At 42.3% G+C, this 26,795-nt stretch overlaps 1 protein-coding gene across 3 annotated transcripts in view; it reads left to right on the top strand.

Moving 5' to 3' along the window:
* Window positions 1–401: 401 nt before the first annotated feature.
* Window positions 402–26,795, top strand: part of Mfsd6 (major facilitator superfamily domain containing 6) — a 68,786-nt gene continuing 42,392 nt past the window's right edge. For 2 of the 3 annotated variants that reach the window (XM_021168054.3, XM_029478509.2), the window contains exons 1-2: window positions 402–683; window positions 21,622–23,213. In XM_021168054.3, coding sequence (XP_021023713.1) covers window positions 21,673–23,213 — 1,541 coding nt within the window. In that variant the 5' untranslated portion in view covers window positions 402–683; window positions 21,622–21,672. Of the gene's footprint in view, window positions 684–746; window positions 997–21,621; window positions 23,214–26,795 lie in introns of those variants that run through there. The other variant, XM_021168064.3, reaches the window with a different exon arrangement.

Below are 26,795 nucleotides of genomic sequence, written 5' to 3'. Positions count from 1 at the left end.
AAGGCTGTGCCTAGAACCAGACAGCATGCATCTCATCAGCAGAGTTAGCTTTGAGGGTGGCACCTATTAAGTTCTGGAAAACTGATGGCTGTCACCACCCCTAGACCAGGTTGTTATTTACTTTGGGCTTCAAGTTCCCTCCAACACCCCATCAGAGATTAGGGAGTAGAACACCGCTCAGCCCGAGCGCAATGTGGTGTGGTGGAACGGGGATGGGGCATCGCCCACCTCTTCACTCTTCAGAATATGCTACGGCAGCCGGAGCTGGATCCCGGGTCCCCCGGGCGGCCCCAGAGGGCGGGAGGCCGAGAGGAGGCGGCGGACGCATCCGCCGCCGCAGGAGGCGGAGCGCTGCACCTGGCGCCCGGTTCTCCAGCTCAGCCCTGAAACGGGTCCAGCCGGTCGGGAGCGAAGGCGGCCGCAACGAGAGGCCAGGCCTGGGACCAAAGCGGCGAGGAGGAGCGGACAGAGGGGTTGCGCGGGACTGCGCGGGGCCACCGCCATCGCTCGCCCCACCCGGCCTGCATCTAGCCGTCGCGCCCGCCGCACCCCCGGGAGAGGAGCTAGCCACCCAACCGACATGCGGCGCTCTGGCCTGCCCGCCGCCGCCCCGGCGCCCCGAGCGGCCGCCCCGCACCCCGGGGACAGGGCTCCCCGCGCCTCGCGCAGCTGAGCGCCTCCAGGTGAGTGGGTCGGCGCCGCCCCGGGGCCCCGGATCCTCCTCCGTGCACCTGCTGCGGGGTGGGCGCCGCCCCGGCCGGGAGCCTCCGAGCCTATCCCGCCCTCCCTGGTGCCGCCTGTCATCTCGGGGTGCAGGACAGCGGCGTCCCCCGCGCCCGCAGCACTTCCGCAAACGTAATTGGAGTCGGGAAAACAAAGGCGCTGCCCGGGAGCCCTCGGTCACCGCCCGCCCGCAGCTGCTGCAGAAGGTGGGGGGCGCGGGTGGGCCCCGCGGGCCCAAGCCTGTCAGAGTCCGGTCCCGGCGTCGCCTTGGAGGTAAACATCCCCGGGAGAGAAGGGGAGGCGAGCTTGTCTTCATGGCCCTTGACAGTGTCCCCCTGTGTAGCAGGAGGAAACTGACATTGTCTGCCTCCCCCGTGGAAACAAATACAGGGGGTGGTACACCTCTTCCCCGGGCTGCTACCTCCTTAGGAGAAATGCCTTATGGTGTGCGTGCGCTGAGCACTGAGCTTCAACTCAGGCTTGGGTCCCTCGCTTCACAGAGACTACCAGGTAGAGGAAAAATTCAGATGTAGCCCCTCCTCCTCTCTTTGCCCCTCCCCACGTGGTCTTGCCCGTGGATTACCACCCTTAAGTCTGGCACGCTGTGCGTTTTGATTCTCCCACACGCCTGCGAAACCACAGACATTCCCTTTCATCAAAAAAAAAAATTAATAAGCATGCCTACACCCACTGGGACATATAATACCTGCCAATCCATCGTAGAAATAACCTTGTGGAGTTGAAGTTTCAAGTCCCAACCAGTGTCTAAGTAGTTTTGTGTCCTTGGGTTGTTGTTACATCATCCCAGGCTGCAGTTTTCTCACACAGGAAAAAGATGGATACTAGATGATAGTACACCAGTCAAATCTCCTTTAACCTTGCTGGAAGTTCACGATGTTGTGTGTAGTTGTGTGTGATATTGTGTGTGATATTAGGTGTAGTTGAAAGTAGGCAGCATACAGTTTATGTGTTACCAGCAGCACAGTAAAAGAGGAGAACATTTGGTAGGTCCATGTTCTGCACAGAGCATCGCTTCCTCGAGACCAGGCCCTAGCCAGCTAAAGGTGTATGCATTATTGATGCTCTTATGAAGAAAAGGAGGAGGATAAAGTCCTTTGCATTGGGAAGCTTGGCTATGACACCCAATACTTGTCATTAGCATATGTGGAAGATTTTTCATTTGATTGGTGATGAGTAAGGGTGAGTGGGCGTTTTCACAGGTTGTGAGTAAAAATTCACAATATTAAAAAAAAATTGCTTAGGAAAAGGCTGAAACATTGTTACTACAATGCAAGACACATCTGGAAAGAAAAAGGGGTATAATTTAAAAAAAAATGAATTAAAACTATTAAATATTTTACAGTTTTCCAGGCTATCTATCAAGGTAAATATAAAACAAGAAGGTAGACTAAAACAGAAACAAAACAGTACATGTCTGGTGGTCTGGGTATTGAATCATCACCAATTCTATGCAACATATATACATACATATACATAATACACATATACACATATATGTATGCACATATGTATGTATATGTATTATAGTATATATATATAGTACATATGTGTATATATATAAATAATATACATTTTTTTAAAAAATATATATATATAACTTCTGCATTATCTTATAGTAATATGGCACTTTTGGAATTCTTATGTTTTTAAAGGCACCATTCTGGAGTTAGTTTCCAAATCCCTGTACCAATGTCTAATTTTATGCACCATGAAAAAGAAGCTCAGAGAAATTATGCAACTTATTCAATAAGAGGTGGAGTTAGAATTGACCTATCCCGATGGCCCCAAACAAAGCCCAGGAAGCTTCCAGACGGTTCCTCCAGATATGAACCTATCCCTTCTCCCACCACACGGAAGCTTTTACTTTGCTTCTTGCCTTTGAAAATTAACTTTGTTTCAACATGTGTGCATTACACATGCTAGCATTTCTCCATGCAGAATCATCTACATATTGATGATGTATATAAATTAGTGGATGTATAATACTTTTACCCATTTATTTTTACATTTTTTGAACTTACAAGAAATGTAAAACTAAGTGCCAAATATGAGTTGAGTATTAGACCAATACAGGGGTAATTTTTCTTTTGACCTTAGAAAGTTAGATTTAGGTTTAAAAAAATTGGAAAAGTGTGTGTTCCTTTATTATATAAACTAAAAAAGAGAAGAAAGGAAAAAAAATCACTGAAGAGAAAACTGAGTGCACCTAACCACAACATACAGTGAGGTTGTTTTGTTTTATTTGTGTTGTTGTTTATTGTTTTGGAAAGTAAGAGGGGGTCAGGGGTGGGGCAGAGTCAGGAGTCTCAGATGACCAACTGTTCCCTTTTCCAGTCATAGTTGTGGCATAGTCTGCAGCTTGCTGGGCTTCCTCCAAGGACACTTTGATGCCCAGGTTTCCCACTAAGTCTAGGCTGGAATGCCAGAATGTCTTTCCTTCTGTCTAGTCTTGCTTGCAACTGCAAGCAGGGAGATACTTTCATTTCTTGGTAAAGTTGATAGGAGGAGTCAGCTTACTTGCTGTGTCATCTCAGGAAAATGTGGCATTACAGATGACTTCAGGTTGGCATAGGGTCATTTCAGGAGCAGCACATTATCATCAAGTTTAGTCTGATGTACGTATGTATTTAGTAATCCTAAAAACAGTTCCAAAAGTCTTCCTACTTCTATGTAAACGTAACCAAAATTAATGTGTAGAATTTTAAAAGGTCAATACAATTTTTTTCTGCTCAGAATTAGAAATCCAAAGAAAAATACATTCAGACTTTAGATATGAGAAAACACACTACTTCATATGTGAAGAAAATCTAAATTGTCTTGGTCCATTGGAATGCAACTTTATTATAATGCAATCTGGCAGGAGAGGTCCTATAAAGTTCATCTGAGGAGGAGGTTTTCTGACAGTTCTAGGCATCATGTAACACTTCATTTAAGGTTTTCATTATATTTCAGGTAGATAGAAATCTGTGCAAAAAACGTACCCTGGTTAAGGCCAGTTTGGGTCAAAGTTTCTTCCTTTAGGTGGAACCCTCAAGGCATTTCCTAGGGCACAGTAGTTTTAGGTTTTGATGTGAATTTGAGGCAGTAAACACACCTGAGTGCCTCCACCTGGGACATTGCCTCTGGGTTTTTGCAGTCCTCCATGTTTAGCTCCCCAGAGTTAGCTGTGTTCACTGTTCCGGCCTTCAGTGTGTGAATACAGCTTTGTTCATCTTGCCTGATTTCTTGACTCCTGAACAGCATGTCACCTAGTATTTAGACTAAATGATTTACTGCCCTTTCTTTGTAGCTGTTTTGGCCTCTATATTTGAAAGATGTTTATTATTTTATAAAACAGCATGGTCTCGATTCATTGGGCAACTTTTGGAAGCTGCCCATGTCCTTTGCCATGACAAATGATGCTTCATTTGTTGGTACAAAGGCAAACAGGAGAAAACCAAAATAAATATTTAAAATGTGGAACCCAAGCCTTGAGGTTGTGTTCACTATAGATGTTACACTCCTAGTTTTACTTTGTATCTCTAAGCATTGCGTATCGGGGCGTCTGTGTGTTTGTGTGTGTGTGTGTGTGTGTGTGTGTGTGTATGCCTGTTGTATGTTGTCTACATAGCTTTATGCTTTAGTTCAGTAAAGTGCAGGAGTGGCTGAGCCACAGTTAAACTGATGGTAGAGCTGAGAGCATTTCCAAGTTTGTCAGCATGAATGGGATTGCAATGTTGCCTTCGTAGGTGGCTTTGTTGCATTTTAGGATAAGGTGGGATAGAATGAAATACAGAGCAGAGATGGAAGAAGTTCGGTCTATTAGAAAAGTCATATTCAAGAGATGTGAAAAGGAATAAATTGGGTGGCATGGATACCATTCTTGCCATGGTTCTTAGTTTGTTTGAGAAGAGAGAACAATCCAGGGAATATCTATAATTAGAAAACAGGATACTCCAACTTTGAATGACTGAAGGAATGCATGAAAGTATTTCGATCTGAGATGCAGAGCAAACTGGAGACTGAGAGGGAGGCTGGGAATCCCATGAGTCAGCTATGGCTTGAGGGAGGCCTACTGTGGCTTTGAGGGGGAGACAAATGGGAACTAGAAAGAGGAACTGTTGCTGCCTGGACGAGCCTGATTTGTGGGTTAACCATGCCAAGGGAAAGTGAGTGACGAGTCTGGACTGGTCGGTTGTTCCCTCCAGTGTGGGAAGCTTTCCCTCCTCAGCTGGGCGCTGTCTACTCTCCACATGGTTAACTGAGCACCCCTGACAGGGCACAAGACAAATAAGGTTGCTCACACACAGCCCAGCACACATTCCCTATGTTAAGCATAGAAGGCCAGAGTGGATATAGTGACAACCCTACTTTAAATGACTCCTAAAAAAGTTCACTGTTCTTGGTGAACATGTTTGATCCTGAAGACTGCTACTGTAAAGCTCCTTTTTGGTTCTTTTCACAATGATGTCATACTGTGTTAACAGACAGCTATGCCTGAAAGCCACCATTGTTAAGGAAATTTAATCACAAGACTTTATTTTCATACTTGAGAAGAAGAGGGACAGAAGGATGTACACTTTACTGTTTTCCTTACTTATAATGATAAGGTTAAGGGTGTAAAGTCTTGTCCAGGTGCAGAGGGAGTGCTGTGACGGGTGCTTTGAGGGTCTCTGTGGGGGAGGAGAGCCACCTCTGAAGGATGGACATCAGAGCAGTGTGGTAATTCCCTGTGATCATCCATGATCTCCAGAATTAGGAGTGCTGCAAACGTCACTTAGATGACTTGGATTTAAAGCAAAGCTTTATTACTTAGAATAGTGTATTAGAAGAATGATAAATGTTTGCCAAAGAAAATCTAGACATCTATATGGGGGAAATTGCCTTTTAGGTCCTAATTTTGTTACCCACAGATAAATCCTTATAACAATTTGGTGTTATTTCTTTAAATCTTATTCTAAAATATATTTCATGTGAAGATCACAAATTTACAGATAAAAACTGACAAAGATAGATATTTGTTCTGTTGTCCTGTTTGTCTATGTTATATTTTGTTATGTTTTCCCATCCCATATGGATATATGATGCTAATTTTTCTTTTATAAGGACATGCCATAATTTATTTAACTGCCCATATTATTCCTGCTTTCCATTGTTAACTATGAAAACGATTGCATTGTCTACACTTAAACCGTTGCTTTCCAGAAATTCTATAGTTCTGTTTTCAGTGAGAGTGCTTGTTACCTTCGTCAGCATTTTACAAGGAATTGCTAGGATTATATATTCAAACTTCTTTCTTTAACATGCTAAATAATAAACTGTTACTGAAGGTAAGTATATCATTATAATTGATAGCATTGATAATTCTCAGTCATCAGAACCTTAACAGCACAAGAAACAGCTAGGCAATTTTAAATGACATACAGAATGTGCTAAAAGTACACAAACTGTTTTTTTTTTTTTTAAGATTATACTGTATTTAGTGGAATCAGATAGAAACATTGGTAATAAGTTCATGGCTATAGAAAAATGTAGTTTAAATCTTGATATCTATATTCTGTGCTTTTTGTGAGAGGTGTGCTTTCCTTAACCCCCTCACTTCTTTGTGTCAGTTATCAGCAGAGCCATATGATAAGAATCAGTCTTTTATTGCATAGCCATTTATTAAGAGTCCATTCTAAAGATACCATTAATTTATACCTACCATTGTGCTATGAATGGTTATACTACTATATCTGAAGTTATGCTTTTACTTTTCAGTGTTCCTTGGTTTTTTGTGTGTGTGTGTCCCATATATTTTTACCATAATTATATTGACCAAACTCATTCCTTCCCTGAAAATATTGGGATGGGATCTCTTTGTGTAAGTTTGATCGAAAGAATTAATTTAGCTAGTTTTCAAAAGCAACTCTCAGCCACTCAATTTGGACACTACTTTGTCTTTTTAAAAACTAATTTTCATTTTATATAAATTACTTCAATGGTATAACAATTTTTAATTGAAGAAAAGCCTGCTATAAAACCTTAAACAAATAATTGTTTTCAATGTCAACTCTTACAAGCTTTTTCCTTTGTTTCTATAAAAAGATTTTTAAAAATCATTTTATTGCCAGTTTACTGACAGCCACATTTATGGTCATTGGGACAGAGGTGTGATTCTACTGGAGACAGCTGTCAAATAGCCACTTAGTCATGACTGACCATGGTGGTTAGACTCTATCCTCCCAGTCTTCCCCTCCCCTCTTACTGTTGCCATGAAGAAATAGGACCCCGTGGGGATGCCAGCGAGATGCGTTGCTGGCATCCTGGGTTATAAAGTAGGAAGGATTTTCCCTTAAAATTGCATATCCTATCATCTTTGGCCCTTAGTTTGCTGAGTAATCTGGGTACTCCTATTTGTAATCTTATTTCCTTGAGGAAATGGTTTCTGAGCATCAGCAATTGAAGTACAGTGGATATCGCTACCCTTGACTTTTCCTACACAGATAATGTCATTGCCATCTGGCTAGGGATTGTGGTTGGGGAAGAGATCAATAAAACTTGCTTCCATTTCACAGAAGCTTATGGAACCCTTTAAGTCCCTACATTGTATTTCTTCTTAATCAATAAATACACAGGTTCAGTGACACATTTAATTCTCTTGAGCATCTATGACATTTTTCTTTTTGAAAAAATATCTATTTACTTTATGTATATGAAGCTACTACACTGTCGCTGTCTTCAGACACACCAGAAGTGGGCATCAGATCCCATTGCAGATGGTTGTGAGCCACTATATGGTTGCTGGGAATTGAACTCAGGATCTCTGGAAGAGCAGTCAGTGCTCTTAACCGCTGAGCCATCTCTCCAGCCCCTGAATTTTTTTTTTTAATTGGAGAAATGGAAAAGATATATAAATATGTTTTCTTTAAAAGCTTTTCCATGCTTCCACTGGGCATGTTTGAAGATGGGATGTTTATTTGAAAGAAGATGATGAGATTCTGAAACTAGCTTCAAACATATATTCTAAATTATTCTTAGATACCTATCAGTAGACTAAGTCAGCCATCTAAAACACATAGGCAGGAATCTGATGTTGATTGATACAGTCTAAAAGGCCTGAACTATAATTTCTTTTTAATTGACATTTGTTTCTCTGCATAAAGCAAAAATGATGAACCACCTACCTGGTTCTTTGTTAAGACTAGAGCTATTTCTCTATTTTAAAGAAATGAAACGAATTTGTTCCTGTTACCTTCTTAATAGGCTGGAGAGCCACTTTAAAGATTTTAATCCTTTTCTTTCAGATTTGTGATGCTACTTGCAAATATGCTAGTTGCTTCTTTTAACACAAGCAACCATTTTTGGCCTAGAAATAATCCTTATTGCTCCAGTCTGTAATTCAAGGGTGCTTTTTGAGAGCCAGAGCCCCATTCACACCCTCTTCTGGGAGGTGGCCTGTGATGCTGACAGAGCATACTCTCTGAGCATCATGGGTAAAGTACCAGCTTAGTCCAGTGGGGGGCGTCAAGCAGTTCTAGAACATTTAGTCCAGAAGAATACTTTTAGAATAATTGCAAAAAAAGTAGAGTATTATGGGATAAATCTGCAGCTGCAGCTCTGCCACCACTAAATGTTCATATATTGCTGTTGAATGAAACTACTTGGTGCTTTCTTTGCATTGTTTCATTGGAGTCATAAAATCCTCTGGGAGGAGTTGGCTGGGGCTGTCTTGTTTTGTTTGTTTTGTTTTGGCTCTGGTTTGGTTTTGGTTTTCCAAGACAGGGTTTCTCTGTGTAGCCCCAGCTGTCATGGAGATTTTGTAGACCAGGCTGGCCTTGAACTCACAGAGACCCACCTGCCTCTGCCTCCTGAGTGCTGGGATTAAAGGCGTGTGTCCTCATTGCCTGGCCCCCTGGGGGTTGATATTTTGATCCTCCTTTTACTGAGAGGACAAGGAGGGTTAAAGAGGCATTTAGGACCTCACTGTGCTCTTTTCTAAAACTAATCTCTGATCACATTACATTTTATACATTTATCACATAAATTTAAGACACATATTGCTATTGTGAATTGCCAAGTGACAGAATAAAGAACAATATGAGAAGTGTGTAATCCTCTCAGCTGTCTGTAATCTTGTAGGTATGGAGGAGGAATCTATGAAAAGATTGAAAATAGGCTTACCTGTAAGTCCTGTAATAAATCCTACAAGTCAGGTGGGAGGACAGTGTGTGAGGTGGAAATGGGGGAAGGAGAGTCACACAGTGTTACACGATGAATCAGGGTCCAGGCGTTAACAATGGCTGCATCAGATACAGTTGACAAAGTGCCCTTTGTCCTAAAACAGACTGTCACATCTTTTATATCACCCTGTGAAAAGCCCCTACACTAAAATATAAGTTCAGATGGTAGGATGTTTGTAAAATCCAAACATGCGCATTCTGCTTCCTGCTTCATCCCCACAGAGGCTCTCCACTGCTCTGAGCATGTTCCTATATATTGCGAGCTTTTGTGTCCCCCTGGTAAGAACACACTCAGGGCAACCGGAATCTTCTGCAGCACAAGCTTTATTGCTTACCCCATCAGGAGCCAGTGGCGAAGAGAGCCAGAGAGGGAGCCAGAGAGAGAGAGAGAGTGGCGGAAACTGTCCCTTTTATGGAGGACTGTCCTCCGCCTTGGACGTGTCGTTCCCTGATTGGCTGCAGCCCATCAGCCGGAGTTGTCGTCACGGGAAAGGCAGAGCACATGGCGTGGAAAGCTACCCCGGCACATGCGCAGCTTGCTTGTTTACTACTTAGAACACAGGTGCCAGTGCCATCAGCGCCATCTTGTAATGGCCAATGTGAGGGCGGCTCCTTACATCTCCCCCTTTTCTTTTATTTAAGAGCAATAGGCCACCCATTCTAATGAGAGTGGAGATAGAGGTCAAATCCCCAGTGTGCAAAATAGGGGCTTTACACAAAACCTCCTCCCAGGCTCATCACCTGAAGGGGTCTTGGTCCGCTCCCGTGTCGTTTTTCCTGGGGGAAGGACACTTGGACACTCAACCTTCTTGAAAGATGACATGTCTCCCTAGAATAGGCTCATATATGCTACAGAGCCCTTCTACTGCAGTGCTTAGCCGTGCAACTCTCTCGGGCTGCTGAAGCACACTCACTCTATCCTGTGCAATGAGACTAGCCTCGTGGGGTGCAAGAGCTGAGTGGCCAGCGACCTATAGCTTAAGCATAGATAACCATATATCAGGGGAAGCACCATGTTCTAGTGCTGCAAGCGCCTGGGAAGTAACCACTTTGTCTCTCCTAGTTTGGGCCTTAAGCTTACAGACCAATCAGAGAAGCAACACTAATCCACAGCAAAGAACAGCTCCAAATAATTCCACCCCCACCCATTCTTTAAAGAAGGAAAATGTTGAAAAGATAGTCCTTAGGTCAGGGACAGGTCCAAGTGCGTGGGGCAAGTCTCAATTTTCAAAGGGTCTGTTCAAATTTAGCCGTCCAATTCTGTATCTCCCAATGCTGCTCTCCCTTTGTTGTTGTCGCACTGGACATCACCAAGACGAGGGACATCAGTATTCCCTTGGTCAGTCTGGATTTTTCGGGTGAGTCTTTCTGGTATCCAAAATGGGTTGTCTTCATTCTGTGGAAAAACACAAACAGCTCCCCTGGATCTTATCAAAATAGGATCCGGGCCTTTCCATTTGTTATTTAAAACATCTTTCCATTTAACCATCTCTTTGGGCCTATCTGGCTCTGAACAATGTCGTTCAGCCGCGGTATGGCCATGAGAATCAAGATTTAAAAAATTGAGTGTAAAAAGTGCTGTAGACACAGACACTCTTGGTACTCGGGGTAGAGCCTCCTCGACTCCCCCTTTCTGTTTTATTAGATAGGATTTGAGGGTGCGGTGCGCCCGCTCAATAATACCCTGTCCTTGGGGGTTGTATGGAAGTCCAGTCAGGTGGGTTACGTCCATCTGACGGCAGAACTGTTGGAATTTTTGAGATGTATAAGCTGGTCCATTATCAGTCTTAAGGAGTTTGGGTTTTCCCCAAGCACTCCATGCCTTAAGGCAATGTTGAATCACATGTGAGGCCTTTTCTCCAGTTAAAGGAGAGGCAAACAAAACTAATTGTATCTACTGAAAAATATTGGCAACTTTACTGGAAGGCTTAATCACTCCAGCCACTTCTAAAAAATTGAGGGGTTCTAAAAAGGTTTTTAAAACTTCTAAAACCACTAAACATTTTACCACTTGAGGTGAATTTTCATTATATTGTTTGGATACTACTTTACCATTAGCCACATAGGCACCTATGCCAGTTTTTGATCCATCAGTATATACCACAACCCCATTTTTAAGTGGGTTTCTTACTGTTATTTGTGGAAACACAACAGATTGATTTTGGGCGAACTGTAAAATTGGATGTTTTGGATAATGGTTATCTATTTGTCCTGAAAAGGAGGTAACTAAAACTGCCCAATCATTGGATGTGGCTGCCAAGGTTTGAACCTGTCAAAAGTCCAATCTCTCTGCTCTGGAGTCAAAGCAGCAGCGTTTGCTTGGGCCTGCGTTTGTGCAGCCTCTTGCCATAGAACTCTCCATTCCGTATATTTGCCCATATTGGGGAGAGCGGCTTTTGCAATCATTTGCCAGTCGGCAGGAGTTAGTGCCATGCCGGCAAGCCTGTACTCTACCTGAGCATGAACACGCCCACCCTCGGCTCTTTCAAAGACCGGAAATGCCTGTTGTATCTTCCTTTGTTTTTCTCTTGGAATGAACGAGTCTGCGCACTGTCTCTCTGCACACTGCCTCTCTGTGCAGGGCTGATGCACTACGCAAGGCGGGGGCTCCGCATAGGGCGGAGGTGCACTATGACCTTGAGGCCGAGCAGCAAGCTGGCCTTTGCCAGCCGCTTTTGGCTTTTTTCTTGACCTATAAGCTCGCATTTCTCTCTCATAACGAGCTGCTCCCTCCTCCAAGTCTGTTTCCTCAGAAGGGCTAATTTTTTCATCTGATTCACAGCTACTAAGAACTGGCTCTTTAAACTCATCTCTTTTCTCCTCTTTCCTTCTAATCTCTCCCCAGGTATTTTTCCCTGACATTAACTTTTCTTTTTTCCTTTGTTTTTTCTCCTCTTTCCTTCTAATCTCTCCCCAGGTATTCTTCCCTGACATTAACTTTTCCTCGGGTTCAAGACCCGTGGAAAGGCCTGTGTACTTATTTGGTGCACCATGTTTCCTCTTTGCTCCTGCTCTCTCTCCCCGCTTTACTTCTGATAGACTGTCTTGAATTTTGTCCAGAATTCTCCATCCTGCCTTAACCACTTGTTGACATGTGAAAAGAAATAAAAGGACTTTTAACACTAGAGAAAGTTCAAGACCAGACATACCTTGTAAAGCTGTAACGTGCGTCCCGTCCCCACAGTTCTGGTTCCGCTCTGTTCCCCAGCTGAAGAGTTCTGAACCCATGCCGGATCCTTCTCAACAGTCTGTTTTGCGGGAACACTTCATTACCACAGTTCCCCAGCTGAAGAGTTCTGAACCCATGCCGGATCCTTCTCAACAGTCTGTTTTGCGGGAACACTTCATTAACCGCTCCTTCCCCTTGAAGTAGTAGCTCGCGGGTTTCGGCGCCATTTATTGCGCGCCGCTTTACTTACCCCTGGTAAGAACACGCTCAGGGCAACCGGAATCTTCTGCAGCACAAGCTTTATTGCTTACCCCATCAGGAGCCAGTGGCGAAGAGAGCCAGAGAGGGAGCCAGAGAGAGAGAGAGAGAGAGTGGTGGAAACCGTCCCTTTTATGGAGGACTGTCCTCCGCCTCGGACGTGTCGTTCCCTGATTGGCTGCAGCCCATCAGCCGGAGTTGTCGTCACGGGAAAGGCAGAGCACATGGCGTGGAAAGCTACCCCGGCACATGCGCAGCTTGCTTGTTTACTACTTAGAACACAGGTGCCAGTGCCATCAGCGCCATCTTGTAATGGCCAATGTGAGGGCGGCTCCTTACACCTATACACCATGCTATACAAAGCCCAGTATGCACTATTTCACTCTCACAGCTACCATGATTCAATGCCCCCCTTCTCATTTGCAGCTGAGGAGATAAGACAAGTTAAAACATTCCCAGAGTTTTGACAGCTGGGATTTCCTGCCAGTCTCAGGCCTCCAGATCAGAATCCTTCCTCTCTCCTGAATGGCTCTGCATCTTCAGCTCCCTCAAGGGGCTCCCTCACAGGACATCTTCTGTGCTTGCTCCTGTTTTAGCATTTGAAGCAGTATATTGGGACTTGGAGAACCTCTGTCATCTCTGTTGTCTGTGGACTAGAAATCACAGACTATATGATTTTCACTGTGTGAACCATGGGCCACAAAGTGCATGTCCATCTAATGGTTGGTGGTGAGGTTAGATTAACCTGTTAGATTAAAAAGAAAATGGATGTCTGTATTTTCAGTCTTTAGTATCCTGTTTTGTGTTGTTTGTCCTTCAGCCTGGTATTCAAGTATTTTGTGATCTGTTCTATCTGGTAACTTCACACGCTCTATAGTCCTGCTGGAAACTCTTTAAGGAACCGTGGTTCTTCTTTCATTTCCCATCCTGGAAGACTTGTTCACGGGACAGGACCGCATAGGACATTTTGTTTAAATATTATGTGCAATGTACTTTGACAACACCTCCTCCTACCTCTGTACCTTCCTTTTTCACCTCTTCCTGCTCCCTCTTACTGCTTTCTTCCCCCTGACAATAGTTTATGCCATTTTTTTTTTTTTTTGGTTTTTTGAGACAGGGTTTCTCTGTGTAGCCTTGGCTGTCCTGGAACTCACTCTGTAGACCAGGCTGGCCTCGAACTCAGAAATCCGCCTGCCTCTGCCTCCCGAGTGCTGGGATTAAAGGTGTGCGCCACCATGCCCGGCAGTTTATGCCATTTTTATACACACACAATTTTATGTGTCTATATAAAATGTAGGAGCCACAAAGAGTAAACATGGTATTTATCTCTCAGACTGACTTAATTTACTTAATTTTATTATCTCTGCTGAGCCCATTTGCCTGACAATGACATGACTTCATCCTTCCTTATTACTCAGAATTTTTTCCTTGTGCATTTATCTCGCACTTTCTTCATCCGTTCCTCTGTGATGGACCCCTCCCTTGGTTCCACAGCTTAGCTATTATGAATGTAATAGACAGTGACGTGCACGTGTCTCTGTAATGGTTGCCTTGAGTCCTTTGGGAGTGGTAACATTAGGTCATATGGTAAATCTACCTACAGTTTTATGAGGAACTCCACACTGATTTCCATTGTAGCTGGACTAGTTTATATTCCCACCAGCAGTATATAAGGGGTTCCTTTTGTCCATATCCATCCCTGTGTTTGCTGTTTGTTTTTTTGAGACAGGGTATTAAGTCTATTATGGGTGTCCTGGAACTCACTGTGCAGAGCAGGCTGGCCTTGAACTCATGGAAGTTCACCAGCATCTGCCTTCTGGTGCTGGGATTCAGTGTTTTAGTGCTGGCTAGGGTAAGATGGGCTATCAATGTGGTTTTAATTTACATGTTCTCTGATCAATAAATATTTTTCATTATTTATTAATTATTTGTTCTTCATCTTTTAATTGTCTATTCTTTTCATCAGCCCATTTATTGGCTGGGTTGTCTGATTTCTTGTTTAGCATTTTGAGTTGTTTGCATGTCCAAGTTCCAGCCTTTCAGACCGTGTCTACAGAGGACTTACCCACTCTAGAAGCTGTTTTCTCACACCCTATTATTTGTTCTGTTGTACAGAGGCTTCTTAATTTCACCAGAATCCATTTGTTAAATGATGGAATTGTTTATGAAGTAGCTCTAATCCAATTCAGGAAGTTCTTTCTTGGTTCTTGTATCTTGAGGTATTCTCCCCACTTTCTCTTCCAGGAGTTCAGAGTTCAGGTCCTACATAAGGTCTATCTATGTTCCACTCGGAGTTGGTTCTTGTTTAGGGTGAGTTCAAGATCCAGTTTGATTCTTCTGTGTGTGTATGTTTAGTTTTCTCAGCATTATGTTGGTGTGTTTATCAAAACTCAGATGGCTGTAGTAGTTTGGGTTATATCTGAATCCTGTGCTACATTCCATTGATCTCTGTGTCTGGGTTTTGCTGGTGTTGTTGTTGATGGTAGTGTGTGTGTATCTGTATATGTCTGTGTGTATCTGTATATGCCTGTGTGTACACATGCTAGTCAATACCATACTATTTTTAATTCTGTAGCTGTGCAATATAACTTGAAATTAGGTAAGGTGAAGCCTCCAACATTATTCGTTTAGTCTAGGAATTCTTTAGTTTCTGCACTCTTCTTTGCTTCCGTGTTCATTTTAAGAATTTTTCTGATTTGTGTGAAGAATGGCCTGGGATTTTCATGGGAATTTTTTTGTGAATATCTACATTGCTTTGAGTAGCATAGCCATCTATATAATGTTAATTCCTTCAGCCCATAGTCATGGGAGGTCTTTCTGTCTTCTGTATTACACTTTTTCTTTTTTCAGTGTTTTAAATTTTTTACTGAAGAAGACTTTTGATTTCTCTAGTTAGGTTTATTCTATGATTTTTTCAAAATCAATTGTAAAATGGATGGATTGTTTTACTGGTTTCTTTTAATTATTAAAACATTTGTTTGTGGGGCTGGAGTGATGGCTTAGCAGTTAAGAGCACTTCCAGGGCATCAGGGTTCAATTCCCATTGCCAACATAGCTGTCCACAACCATCTGTAACTCCATTCCCTTTGGGGGATCTGATTCCCTTTTTTGACTTCTATGGGAACTGCATGCATGTGCAAATATTCAGGCAAACACTCATAACATACAAATAAATAAAATCTCAAAAAATATTTAAAAATAAAAAAAAAACCTGTGTGTGTTCTTGTGTAAACACATTCATGATATGGGGCAAGCATACCAATGCATACAGATAAATGGAGGCCAGAGGGGGACTCTTTGGAGTAACTTCTCTTTTTCTTTACATGGGTTTCAGGGATCAGACTTAAGTCACTGTGCTTGTAGAGCAAGTGGCCATCTTGCCATGCCCTGGTATCTTTCTCCATATGTGTGGTATTTATTGGTATGTAGGAAATCTGCTGAGTTTTGGATGTTGATTTTGTCTCCTGCTGCTGTCTGTGAGACCTAAGAGTTTCCTGGTGATGTCTTTATGGTTGCTGATGTAGAGAATCATACAGTCTGCAAGTAAAAGTACCTTGTAAGCCCTTCATTTTCTCACAAGCTTGCAAACTCTTTACTCAGAACTCCTATTGTCTATAATTTGTTATTGCTAATTTATTATGCAGTGTGATGTAGCTTCTATTTCATTACTGTTCTCTATTGCCACTTAATATTTTCACATTATTTAATGTTTCTTTGAGTTTAAGGACTATTTTACTTACCATAAAGAATGGCTTTGAGGCAAAAGAGTGTGCATCTGGCATTTTATTTAATAGCTCCACAGTACATTTAGAAATAGCAACCACTAAAAGCACAGACTATCTGAAATTGAAACCCATTTCTTCTGTTTATTTTGGATATGAGCTGGGGCTAGCTCTCTGCTATGCCTCAGTTTCCTCATCTGTACAGTAGGAAAGTGGCCGTGTATATTCTAGGAACTGTTGTGTTATTCTGGGAAGATTGAGTTAATCCTTATGAAACCATGACAGGTTAGTAATAATAATTGTGCTTCTAATTAACATGTAAATACACCACTAGGAGTTAATTAACATAAATATGCAACCACAAATTATGGATCTCTTTGTCATCTTACAGACAAGTTTTGTCAGGGGCCTGGGAAGGGCTTTCCAAGGTGGCAAGTTCTGAGGGAAGGCTCAATTGCTGTGCGAGTCTGTAGGGCAGCTCTGCAGGCCTAGGCACAGTGCTGAGGACCTAGAGAGCCCAGCTGGAAAGTGGATTAACAGAGTGAGATTGGGCATTGTCTCTCAGCTTGTCTCAGCCCTCAGCGTCACAGAGCCTCAGAAGGAAGAAGATTCCAAAGGCAGTAGTTCCCTCTGATGTGCTTCAGTGACCTTTCCTGTGGGCTGCTATCCAGCCAAGTTTGTATGTGTGTTTCATGACATTGGCTGAGTGGGTAGCAGATACAAAAGCAATCCTGATCTTAAAACATCTGCTGGATTGACACTGTGTGAATGCTTCTGCAATCAGCTCTTCTGGAAAATGCTAGGGTTGAACTGACTGCTGGAGAGTGTAGTAGATAAAAATGCTAGGACTCTGAGCTCTGAGCCTGGCTTGCACTGTTTTCCCCTTTTCTCTGCTGGCAATAAATTGCAGCAGTCAGTGGCCAAGTTGTGCTTTGAAATTCACATTGCTTAATGACATTCTGAATGACCAGTGACAGTTCACAAGGCAGAGCTGGCTCCACAATTCAGGAAATAGATGTCTCTATTTCACAGCTGCAGCCAGGTTTCTGCAACACTGGGTTATAGTAGCGATGGCACAGGGGACATTTTGTTCCAGTGCTAACCAGGGATTCTTTTTTTTTTTTTTTTTTAAAGGAACAACCAGTGTTTTTTTTTTTTTTTGTTAAAGATTTATTTATTGATTATATAGTACACTGTAGCTGTCTTCAGACACTCCAGAAGAGGGAGTCAGATCTCATTACGGATGGTTGTGAGCCACCATGTGGTTGCTGGGATTTGAACTCCGGACCTTTGGAAGAGCAGTCGGGTGCTCTTACCCACTGAGCCATCTCACCAGCCCTAACCAGGGATTCTTTACTCTCTTCTTTGATAGCTGTGCCACTGCTACACCAAGACACACTTGCTCATCATGTTCATGAGTCTGACCTTGCAATTAGGCCAATTAGGCCAAATAATGTCTCGGATCTGAAGCTGATGTCCTCTCCGAGTCTTTCTACCACTTTCCATCCTCGTAGCATATATTTGTGGACAATATACATTTAAGCCATGTTAATATAAATACCAAATGAAAAAACTATCTATTTTAGTAAGGATGATTTCACAGTCTCACATAATAATTCAGAAACCCCTGCTGTAGGAATGACTCAGTGTAGGTACTGGTAGGAGGCCTTTTAGGACCTTGTTGTTGATTAGAATCTACTGGGTAAGAAAATGCTTGGCTTTCTACAAAATAAACAAAAGGTCATGCTAACCCAGTTAGAAGTAGTTGTAGACCTGTCCTAGAGAAGCTCAGAGATTTCTGTGTACAATGTCTAAGGAAGCAGTAAGAACAGATGTGCTGCATGGGTCTATGCTGGCTGACCAGTGTCCCAGGATTCACAAGCTGCTGTAACAAAGTTTCATGTGTGTACTGGCACTGAGGTTAATTTCTCATGGTTCTGGAGACAGGGAACTCCCAGGTCACAGTGTCCAGTGAGGATGGCTTCCTGCCTTGAAGTCAGCTGGCTCTCACTGCATTTGTAAGGGCCTTTACTCAGCAGGTGCTTTGGGGGAAAGAGGAACCTGTTTTGTTGTTTGCTAGGGATCTAATCCTATCTCAAAGGTCTTTTTCTCAGGATCTTTGTCTAGAGACATCACTGTGGTGCCTATGGCTTCAACTTGAGCACTTGGCAGGGAGATGCAAACATCTTTGAGTCTCAGTCTCTGAATAACAGAGTTGCCCCTCACTCTGAGCACACTAAACCTCAGGTATTGCTAACAGTCTGAATGTTTGTCTGGTCTGCATTTGTAACGGATATAATCCAATTCAACAAAGGTACATTGGCTCTAATAAATCTTAATTTTATTAAAATGCAGGCATTATTTCTGGCATGTTTCTTTCCCTTGGTCCTGAGGTGGCAGAAGTGACTTCATTTCTACCTTGCTTCATCTTTGTTACAGCAGTGGCGTTCCATGGTTGAGTTCTGTTTCCTCAAAATCCAAATAGGACATGAAAATATTGTCTAAAACTGAATGTCCTGGGCCAGCCTAGTGCTGCATGTCTTCAACCCCATCACTTTGAAGATAGAGTCAGGCAGATCTATGAGTTTGAGGCTAGCCTGGTCTACACAGTGAGTTCTAGGTCTCCCAGGGTTATACTGTGAGACCATGTCTCAAAAACCAAACCAAACCAATAAAAACTAATGTCCTGAATTTAAACTAAAGTACTTTATTGCTTATATTTTTAGATTGACCTTTCCAAGTGTGTCTTCCATACAGACAGAAGGGAATGCTCTATAGTTATAGAGCACTTCCTTAGTTACTTGCATTTGTTGATACCTTGTCTGTTGATGCTTGGGAACTAGTGGGGAAACTTAGAGAACTATAATAAAAGCCACTGGAATTCAGAGGAAAGATTGGCTTGGGAGTCACTCTCAGGGCTGACAGAGTTGTGGAGCTGCCTTGCTGTCTGTGCCTTCTTGCTCCCTAGTAGAGCTATCCTTTTGCTGTCAGTGTGTGATTGGTTACCATGGGGACACATAATGTGTTTGTTTTCTCTGTACTTCATCCCATCTCATCCCAGGCTCTCCCTGGGTTATCTACATTTCCTCTCAGGACCTGGTGAGATCTATTGGTGTTTGACTCATGTTCTAATGTCCTTTGGCTGGCAGAGTTGCCAGTTGAACTGCTAAGTTGAAGAGAAGATTTTAATAACCACAGAAAAATAAAAACAGTACATTGTAGAAAGTCTGTCATAACCCAGCAGTAAGAGCTTTTAGTCCTGGGGGAAAACAATGTGTTTTTTTACTAAGATAAAAAAGGTTTCGGGCTGGGCATGTAGCCTGGTGGTAGAGTGCTTGCTGAACATACTTAAGGACCCAGATTCTACCCCAGCTCCACAAAAGGGAAAAAAATGGGAAAATGGGGAAATGAGGCTGAGAAATGAGTTCTTTTGCTCAGGCTTGTGAAGCCCGCAGGACAGGCAAATGTATGCATTGTCTTAATGCTAGGAAGCTCCATACTCACCAATGGGACTTGGTATAGCTTAATAAACAATCCCAGATGCCTAGCTGGGCATAGTTCTGAAGACCAACTATTTTGGAAGTGTTTCTTAAAGCAAAGGGAACTGTGCTGGAAAAGGCATGGTTCAGAGTTAAATGCAGTTATCAGGAAGTGTGGCGGGATCCAACTGATTAAGAACAGCAAGAAAATCAGAGATTCAATGCCAATTGATGGCTGCTTATATATCACTGACAAAGCAATAATGTTCTGGTTGCTTGACTTAGTCAAGAGGTCACATGGTTGGTGGTATTCCTGGAATCCAGTTTAAGGCCATTAAGTAACCTGAGCATCTCATTTCACTCTGAAGAAAGGCAAGAAGGAAAGATTATGATCAGACATTTTGTGAGGGAAATGGCATATTTTAAAAATTGAAAATTAATCAAAGGGGAGAAATTAATAAAGTGCCAGTGGCTTATTTATTTAAAAATGACTCATATGAATTTTACCTCAATTTATAAACCATTTTTGAACCTAAATATCCTGAAGTTAGAAACTAGTGGCTATGTGCTACATCATTTTGGGGGCTAGAACATAAATCAGCTAACTACACAGGTCTTATTAAATTGTGTTTCCAGGTGTACATGATGGTACATGCATTTAATCCAGAGGTCCAGCCTGGTCTGCAGAGCAAGTTCTACATAGTGAGATGCTGGCTCAAAAAAAAAAAGTTTCTATTGTTTGTCTAGGAGCCTTGTAGAAATTTACATGCATGATTCTGCATTGTTTGAGTGTCAGTTCATATTGGGAAAAAGAAGTTAAGATCATGGCCTGGGGTGGCAAGTGGAATTGATGTTTCTCTCTGCTGGAGAAAGTGAAAGGATTGTAATAGGCAAGCCTCTTAGCATCCGAATATTTTTACTGGAACTGGAGAGGACAAAGTTTAATGCAAATACAATCTTTTGACTCTTTAGTCATTTCTATAATAAAAGTAAGAGAAAGTTATGGAACCATGTGGCATGGTTTCTATAAATTTATACTATTGATGTATTGCTAATCTTTGACATTTTGGTGATAGAAATATCCAATCTTTTGATACTGCAGCATGACTCTTGTTTTTTATAAATGTGTTCAATTATATTCAAAGCTATTCAAGAATACACGTAGCCCATAAACTGCACACTGTATAAGCTGAGTACTGCATCAGATTATGTGTACTGAAGCTATAAAGCAGGGTTCAAATCCAGGCCCTGCCACCTTGCGAGGCCTCATTTTTCTTATTTGTAATGTGGACAGAATAGTAGGCATGTTGTGATTAATGTGAACTAATACATGTAAAAGACTTTAAGTATTGCTAGGTGTAGTAAGAGCTCAGTAAATGTTTTCTTTTTCTTTTGTGTACTCTCAACTAGGAGACTGAATCCACATCTATTTCTACATATGTGTCTTGCTAGAGACCAAACCAATTCAGGAGTCAAATGCTCTACCGTGGAGCTATATGGCAACCCTCAAAAGATAGTACCTGGTTTTGGTTCTAGTCACTTAAACTCAGCCCCTAAGTGGCTGGTTAGAGCAGTGGTTCTCACCTGTAGGTCTTGACCCCACCTCCAATCAGTGGTCAGAAGAGTATTTCATTTTCAAAAGAGACTTTATTTTATTTTTATTTATATATGTGTCCTTCCAGTGTGTGTATGTATGTATGTATTATATATATGTAAACATGTGTATGTGCCTTTGTCTGCGGAGACCAGAAGAGGTCATTAGAGCCCTAGAGTTGGAGTTCAAGTTGGAACATTTGTGAGTCACAGGATGTGGGTGCTGAAAACTGAACTTGGGCTCTATAAGGACAGAAAGAGATTTTAACCACTGAGCTATTTTTCCATCCTTGTGTTTAATTTTTTAAGGCTGTTTTTCTTGGTCAGGACCCTATGGCTGTGATAAGAACTCTCTCCCCAGTTGTGATTTGATCTGCAGCTTGAAACTCCTCATGTCTCTGCAGACTGAGGTTCTGATTGTCATTGCTAAGTGTCTCTTACGCTTCATTTTACAGATCACCATTCAGAATTTTGAAGGTCACGGACCCTAATGGTGGTGGTAAGCCATGGCTGCTGATGATAAAGTTGCTATCCTAACTGATGACGAAGAGGAGCAGAAGAGAAAATACGTGCTTGCTGATCCCTTCAATGGCATCTGCAGGGAACCAGAACCACCTTCTAACGAAACCCCCTCCTCCACAGAGACGTCAGCCATTCCTGAGGAGGAAATAGACTGGATAGAGAAACATTGTGTGAAAATCAACAATGACCTTCTCATCTCCAAGGTGTTTTATTTTTTCTTTTACTCTGCCTATGGCTCTCTTTACCCTCTCCTACCTGTATATTATAAACAGCTGGGAATGTCACCTAGCCAGAGTGGACTATTGGTGGGCATTCGATACTTCATTGAATTCTGCAGTGCCCCCTTCTGGGGTGTAGTTGCAGATCGTTTCAAAAAGGGCAAAATTGTCCTCCTCTTTTCGCTTCTGTGTTGGGTTTTGTTCAACCTGGGCATTGGATTTGTCAAACCTGCTACCTTGAGATGTCTACCAAAGATCCCCCCAACAGCTCACCCCACCAATGTAAGTCACCCAGTAACTATTCTGCCAATGAACTCCTCCACTGTTGCTTTCTTTACCACACCACCAAAATTGCTCGAGAAAAGGGACGTGCAATTGTCTGAAACAGAGCCCAATATCTCAGACATAGATCTCTTGTCAACAGCATTGACCTTGACCAGTGAACCCACACTGAGGCCCCAGACAGAGGCAATTACCTACCCTGTTACAGGCTTGATTTTGAACACAAGCACAGTGACTCTGCCCCCCACAGGAAATGTCACCAGGGAGACAACCATTGCTGTGGTCACCACCACCAAATCTTTACCATCTGATCAAGTCACCCTTGTGTATGACCAACAGGAAGTTGAGGCGATATTCTTGATTATCTTGGTGGTTGTCATAATAGGAGAATTTTTCAGTGCCTCTTCTGTCACGATTGTAGACACAGTAACCCTCCAGTACCTGGGAAAACACCGAGACCGCTATGGGCTACAGCGCATGTGGGGCTCCCTGGGCTGGGGCCTGGCCATGCTGTCTGTGGGTATTGGAATTGACTATACTCATATAGATGTGCTCATTGATGGGAAGGGGTGTAAGCCCCCCGAGTACCGGAACTACCAGATTGTCTTCATCGTCTTTGGAGTTCTCATGACCATGGCCCTGATCGTTGCCACTCAGTTCCGGTTCCGCTACAACCACTTCAACAATAGTGATGGTAAAGGGAAAGAGGTGGAGATCCCACAGGTGGAAAGGGACAACTCCACAGAGTCCTCTGAAGAGACTCCAACTGCCGCGACTCACTCACAGGCCTTCAACTTCTGGGACTTGATCAAGTTGCTATGCAGTGTGCAGTATGGCTCGGTTCTGTTTGTGGCCTGGTTCATGGGTTTTGGATACGGCTTCGTGTTCACCTTTCTCTACTGGCATCTGGAAGACCTAAATGGAACTACAACCCTCTTTGGGGTCTGTTCAGTCCTGAGTCATGTGTCAGAATTGACCGCTTACTTCTTCAGCCACAAGCTTATTGAGTTGATTGGCCATATCAGGTAAGAGAAAGCTTACTATTGGCTGTTCCTCAGCAATTGAACTTTCCTTTGTATAGCTTCTTAAGAGTGTTATGCTTTGGGTGGGGCTACACTGGGGTGGAGCTTTCTGCTGCTCCTCTTCCTCCTCCTTCAAACAGAAATAAAAGAAAGGAAGCAAGACACGGGCTTAGCTGGATTATCTAAGAGAAACACACAGGAGGCTATAATAATCCCCATTCCCCAAAAAACATATAGGTATGAGGTTGTTTATTAAGGGACTCTGACAACGAATATTTCCAAGTATCAACGTAGTGAACTCTTATTCCCTGAAGCTCAAGGGCTCACCTGTCTGTGGCACTAATGAAGGATGGTTTTAGTGGATAACAATTGTCTTTCTCCAGCCTTTGTATAGTCTCCGATACCTACTAATAATCTAGAGCTAGGGACTGTGCCATATAAAAAATGCCAGAGGCTGGACATGTAGTGACAGAGCCCTTGTGAATATGAGTTTTGATCCCCAGAACTGCCAGGAAAAGAAAAAAGAAAGAAGGGGAGGAAAAAGAAAATAACTGTTAATTCAATAAAAGTGTGATGTAACATACCATAGTTCTCTAATCCATGATTTTATGTGGAAGAGATTTTCATATAACATTTTCTCTGAATTAGCTTAGTTTTTGAAGTTTTATGTGCCTTGATGACCTTTTACCTGAAGTTTCTTATGTTATCCTTTTAGTTAAAATAAAATAGACAGCTGCCTACCTTTTCTGTAGTATAGTCTTTTACCATTAGCATCTGTATAAAGCAGATCGAAAAGTACCTGGCTCTAAAATGGGAAGTGAGCTACACTTACCACTTAAGCTGTAGAAAAGTGCAACAGACCTGTCCATAAACTACTAAGCTGATCTCACTGAACAGCTGTGTGCTGTGTCTGTGATACTCTTCAGATCTGCTTTGCCATATGAAATTTTGCAGGCAGCAACAGTGGGAAGGCTTGGCAAACAGTGGTGCTTACTCATTGTAAGGTGAAGAGAATGTTTTCTAATGTAAAGTTTCAGTGAGAATCACACTTTCCCCTAAGCCACTGTGAAGAGTTTTTCTTGTTTGGTTTTCTTCATGAGGTTGTGTCCTGTTTTTTTTTCTTGCTCACATCTTTGACTGTGTGCTGTCACTAAAAGCCAGGCTGTGTATGGATGGTTCCCAGATTTTGAGGCCCTGTGGCACAAGTAATCCGAATCACTCAGAAAGGGGACTTAAAATTCGGGATTCTCGAGAGTACCCCTCAGTCTTGTATAAGCCATGCCTAGTGCATTGCCCTTGATGAGTGTGTGTGTTCTCTGCACTCTGGATGTGGGAGTGGGCCTCACTGCTCAAAGTATCTTTTGAATCAGTATTTTATTTCAAAGGACATGTCCAGTTAGGTGTCAACAATGAGTGGAATTCCCAAACAGAGTAAATTAATCATCCAACAACATAGTTGAAAACAGTATAAAATATATGTACACTTTCAAATAGGCCCTCCTTATATCTAGAAAAGACACCTTCTAGCTATATGAAATAGATATGTTCTTTTTACATTTTGTTGTTTGTTTATTTATGTTCTAGTACTGGTGACTAAGCTCAGGGTCCTGTGCATGCTAGGTAAGCACTCTGCCACTGAGCTATCTCCCCAGGCCTTAGAGACATATCTTCTATAACAAAATCATAATTAATTCACTGCTGTGTTTGTCAATTCAATGAGCTTACACTTGTAGCCTTTCTTTCTAAGCAATATTAGTAACTACTTAGAAATCTACAGTTCACATTAATTCCCTGGTTTTATGTACCAAAAACATCTCCCTTTTCCTGCTTAGTGATGTAATCAAGAAGGGGGCTTCTGGGGTTTCATAGTTGCTCTCAAGAGAGCTTTGAGGATTCCATCAATTTGAAGTTGGCTATTCCTCCATTTTGCTTTTAAATTCTGTCCATTAAAATATTAATTTGACTCTTGAGGGATGCAAGACTCCACAGGTAATCTGGATGTGGTGGTATGTCTGAAATTCCAGCACTGTCAGAGGTAGAAGGAGGGATGAGTTCACAGGCCAAATTAGGCTGTCACACTCAGCATGGAATCAACAGACAGACCCTGTCTCAAACAAGGCAGACGGTGAGGATGGCCACCTGAGGCAGTCCTCTGACTTCACACACATGCCTAGCATGAGTGTATCTGCAGTCGCAAACATACAGTCACACACATCATACACAGATACACAAAACATGTTACTAATTTAAGAATTCTAATAGTTACGAAATGATTGAGCCCACACTTGCACTCAGAGACAGAGAGCTGTTCTCTTGGCGTCAGCTTTGAAGGCCTGGTCAGGTGGCTGTTGAGCCATGGGCGTTGAAATGTGTAAAGGTGAACAGTCAACTTCTTGCTGGGGAAAATATCAGTACATGATAAAGCCTAGGGGCTATCTTTCTAGGGATTTTACACTTTATAAGGAGTCATAAATCTAAGCTCCTGGTGGATTTTTGTGCATCTTGTTGTTGTTTGGTTCCTTTTGAGAGTTTCTGGAGTTAATACTATGTTAAAAATTTGAAAATAAGCCATGATGGTGGCACACACCTTTAATCCCAGCACTCGGGAGGCAGAGGCAGGAGGATTTCTGAGTTCGAGACCAGCCTGGTCTACAGAGTGAGTTCCAGGACAGCCAGGGCTATACAGAGAAACCCTGTCTCGAAAAACAAAAGACAAATAACAAAAATTGAAAATATCCTAATATAGTTACAACTATGTCTTCATAAAAAAATTGTGCAATGTATGTGTGGTGTGCATGTATGTGTACATACATGTGGAGACTATATTAGGTACTTTTCACCTTGGTTTTCTTTTCCTTTATTTTTCTCTTTACTTTTGGGGGTTGCTGTGGGGTTTGGGGTAAGATCTCTCTGTGTAGCTCTGGCTAGCTTGGAAGCCTTTATGTAGTAAACCAGTCTGGTCTCAAACTCATATAAATCTACCTGTCTTTCACTCCAGGGTAGTGGGATTAAAGGAGGCAGTCACCATGCCTGGCTCTCCTTATTTTTCTTAAAACAGGATCTGCCTCTGGTCTGGGATTTGCCAATTAGTCCAGTAGGATAGAGAGCCTAGGAATCTGTCTGTCTGTCTGTCTCCCCACTCCTGGAATACAAGCATGTGCCTGGTTGTTTACCTGGGTTCTGGGGATTAAACACAGGTTCTCATGCTTGGAAGACGAGTATCTCATGATGACCGATCTGTCTCACTAGTCCACTGTTTTCACAGATTGTTTAGATAGTTTCATAATGAAGACAATTTCACAGGAAAAAAAATCGTTTTCAAAAACTATCTACTTTTGAACCACTCAGTAATTAAACAGTCCCACAATTGTACACAGTGTTTCAAGGAAAAATTCCAACAGCCTAACATACAAAGAATAAATAGTTTCTGACTTGGCCTTGGATTTTGTCCTTCTTTGTAAGGTAACTTTGCCAGGTAAATATGATGGTTCTTAATGTTTGCACTAAAAAAGAGTCTTTTTTTATTTGAAATCATAAGACTTTGGAATTTACTGCAAGTATTTTTCTAACCCTGTTTATGTAAGG

Source organism: Mus caroli, unplaced genomic scaffold (assembly GCF_978045245.1).
Source record: "Mus caroli unplaced genomic scaffold, Mus_caroli_1 scaffold_1, whole genome shotgun sequence".
NCBI classification, from domain to species: Eukaryota; Metazoa; Chordata; class Mammalia; order Rodentia; family Muridae; genus Mus; species Mus caroli.
Note: the sequence above shows the minus strand (reverse complement) of the source record. Positions and strands in the feature narration are given on the sequence as shown.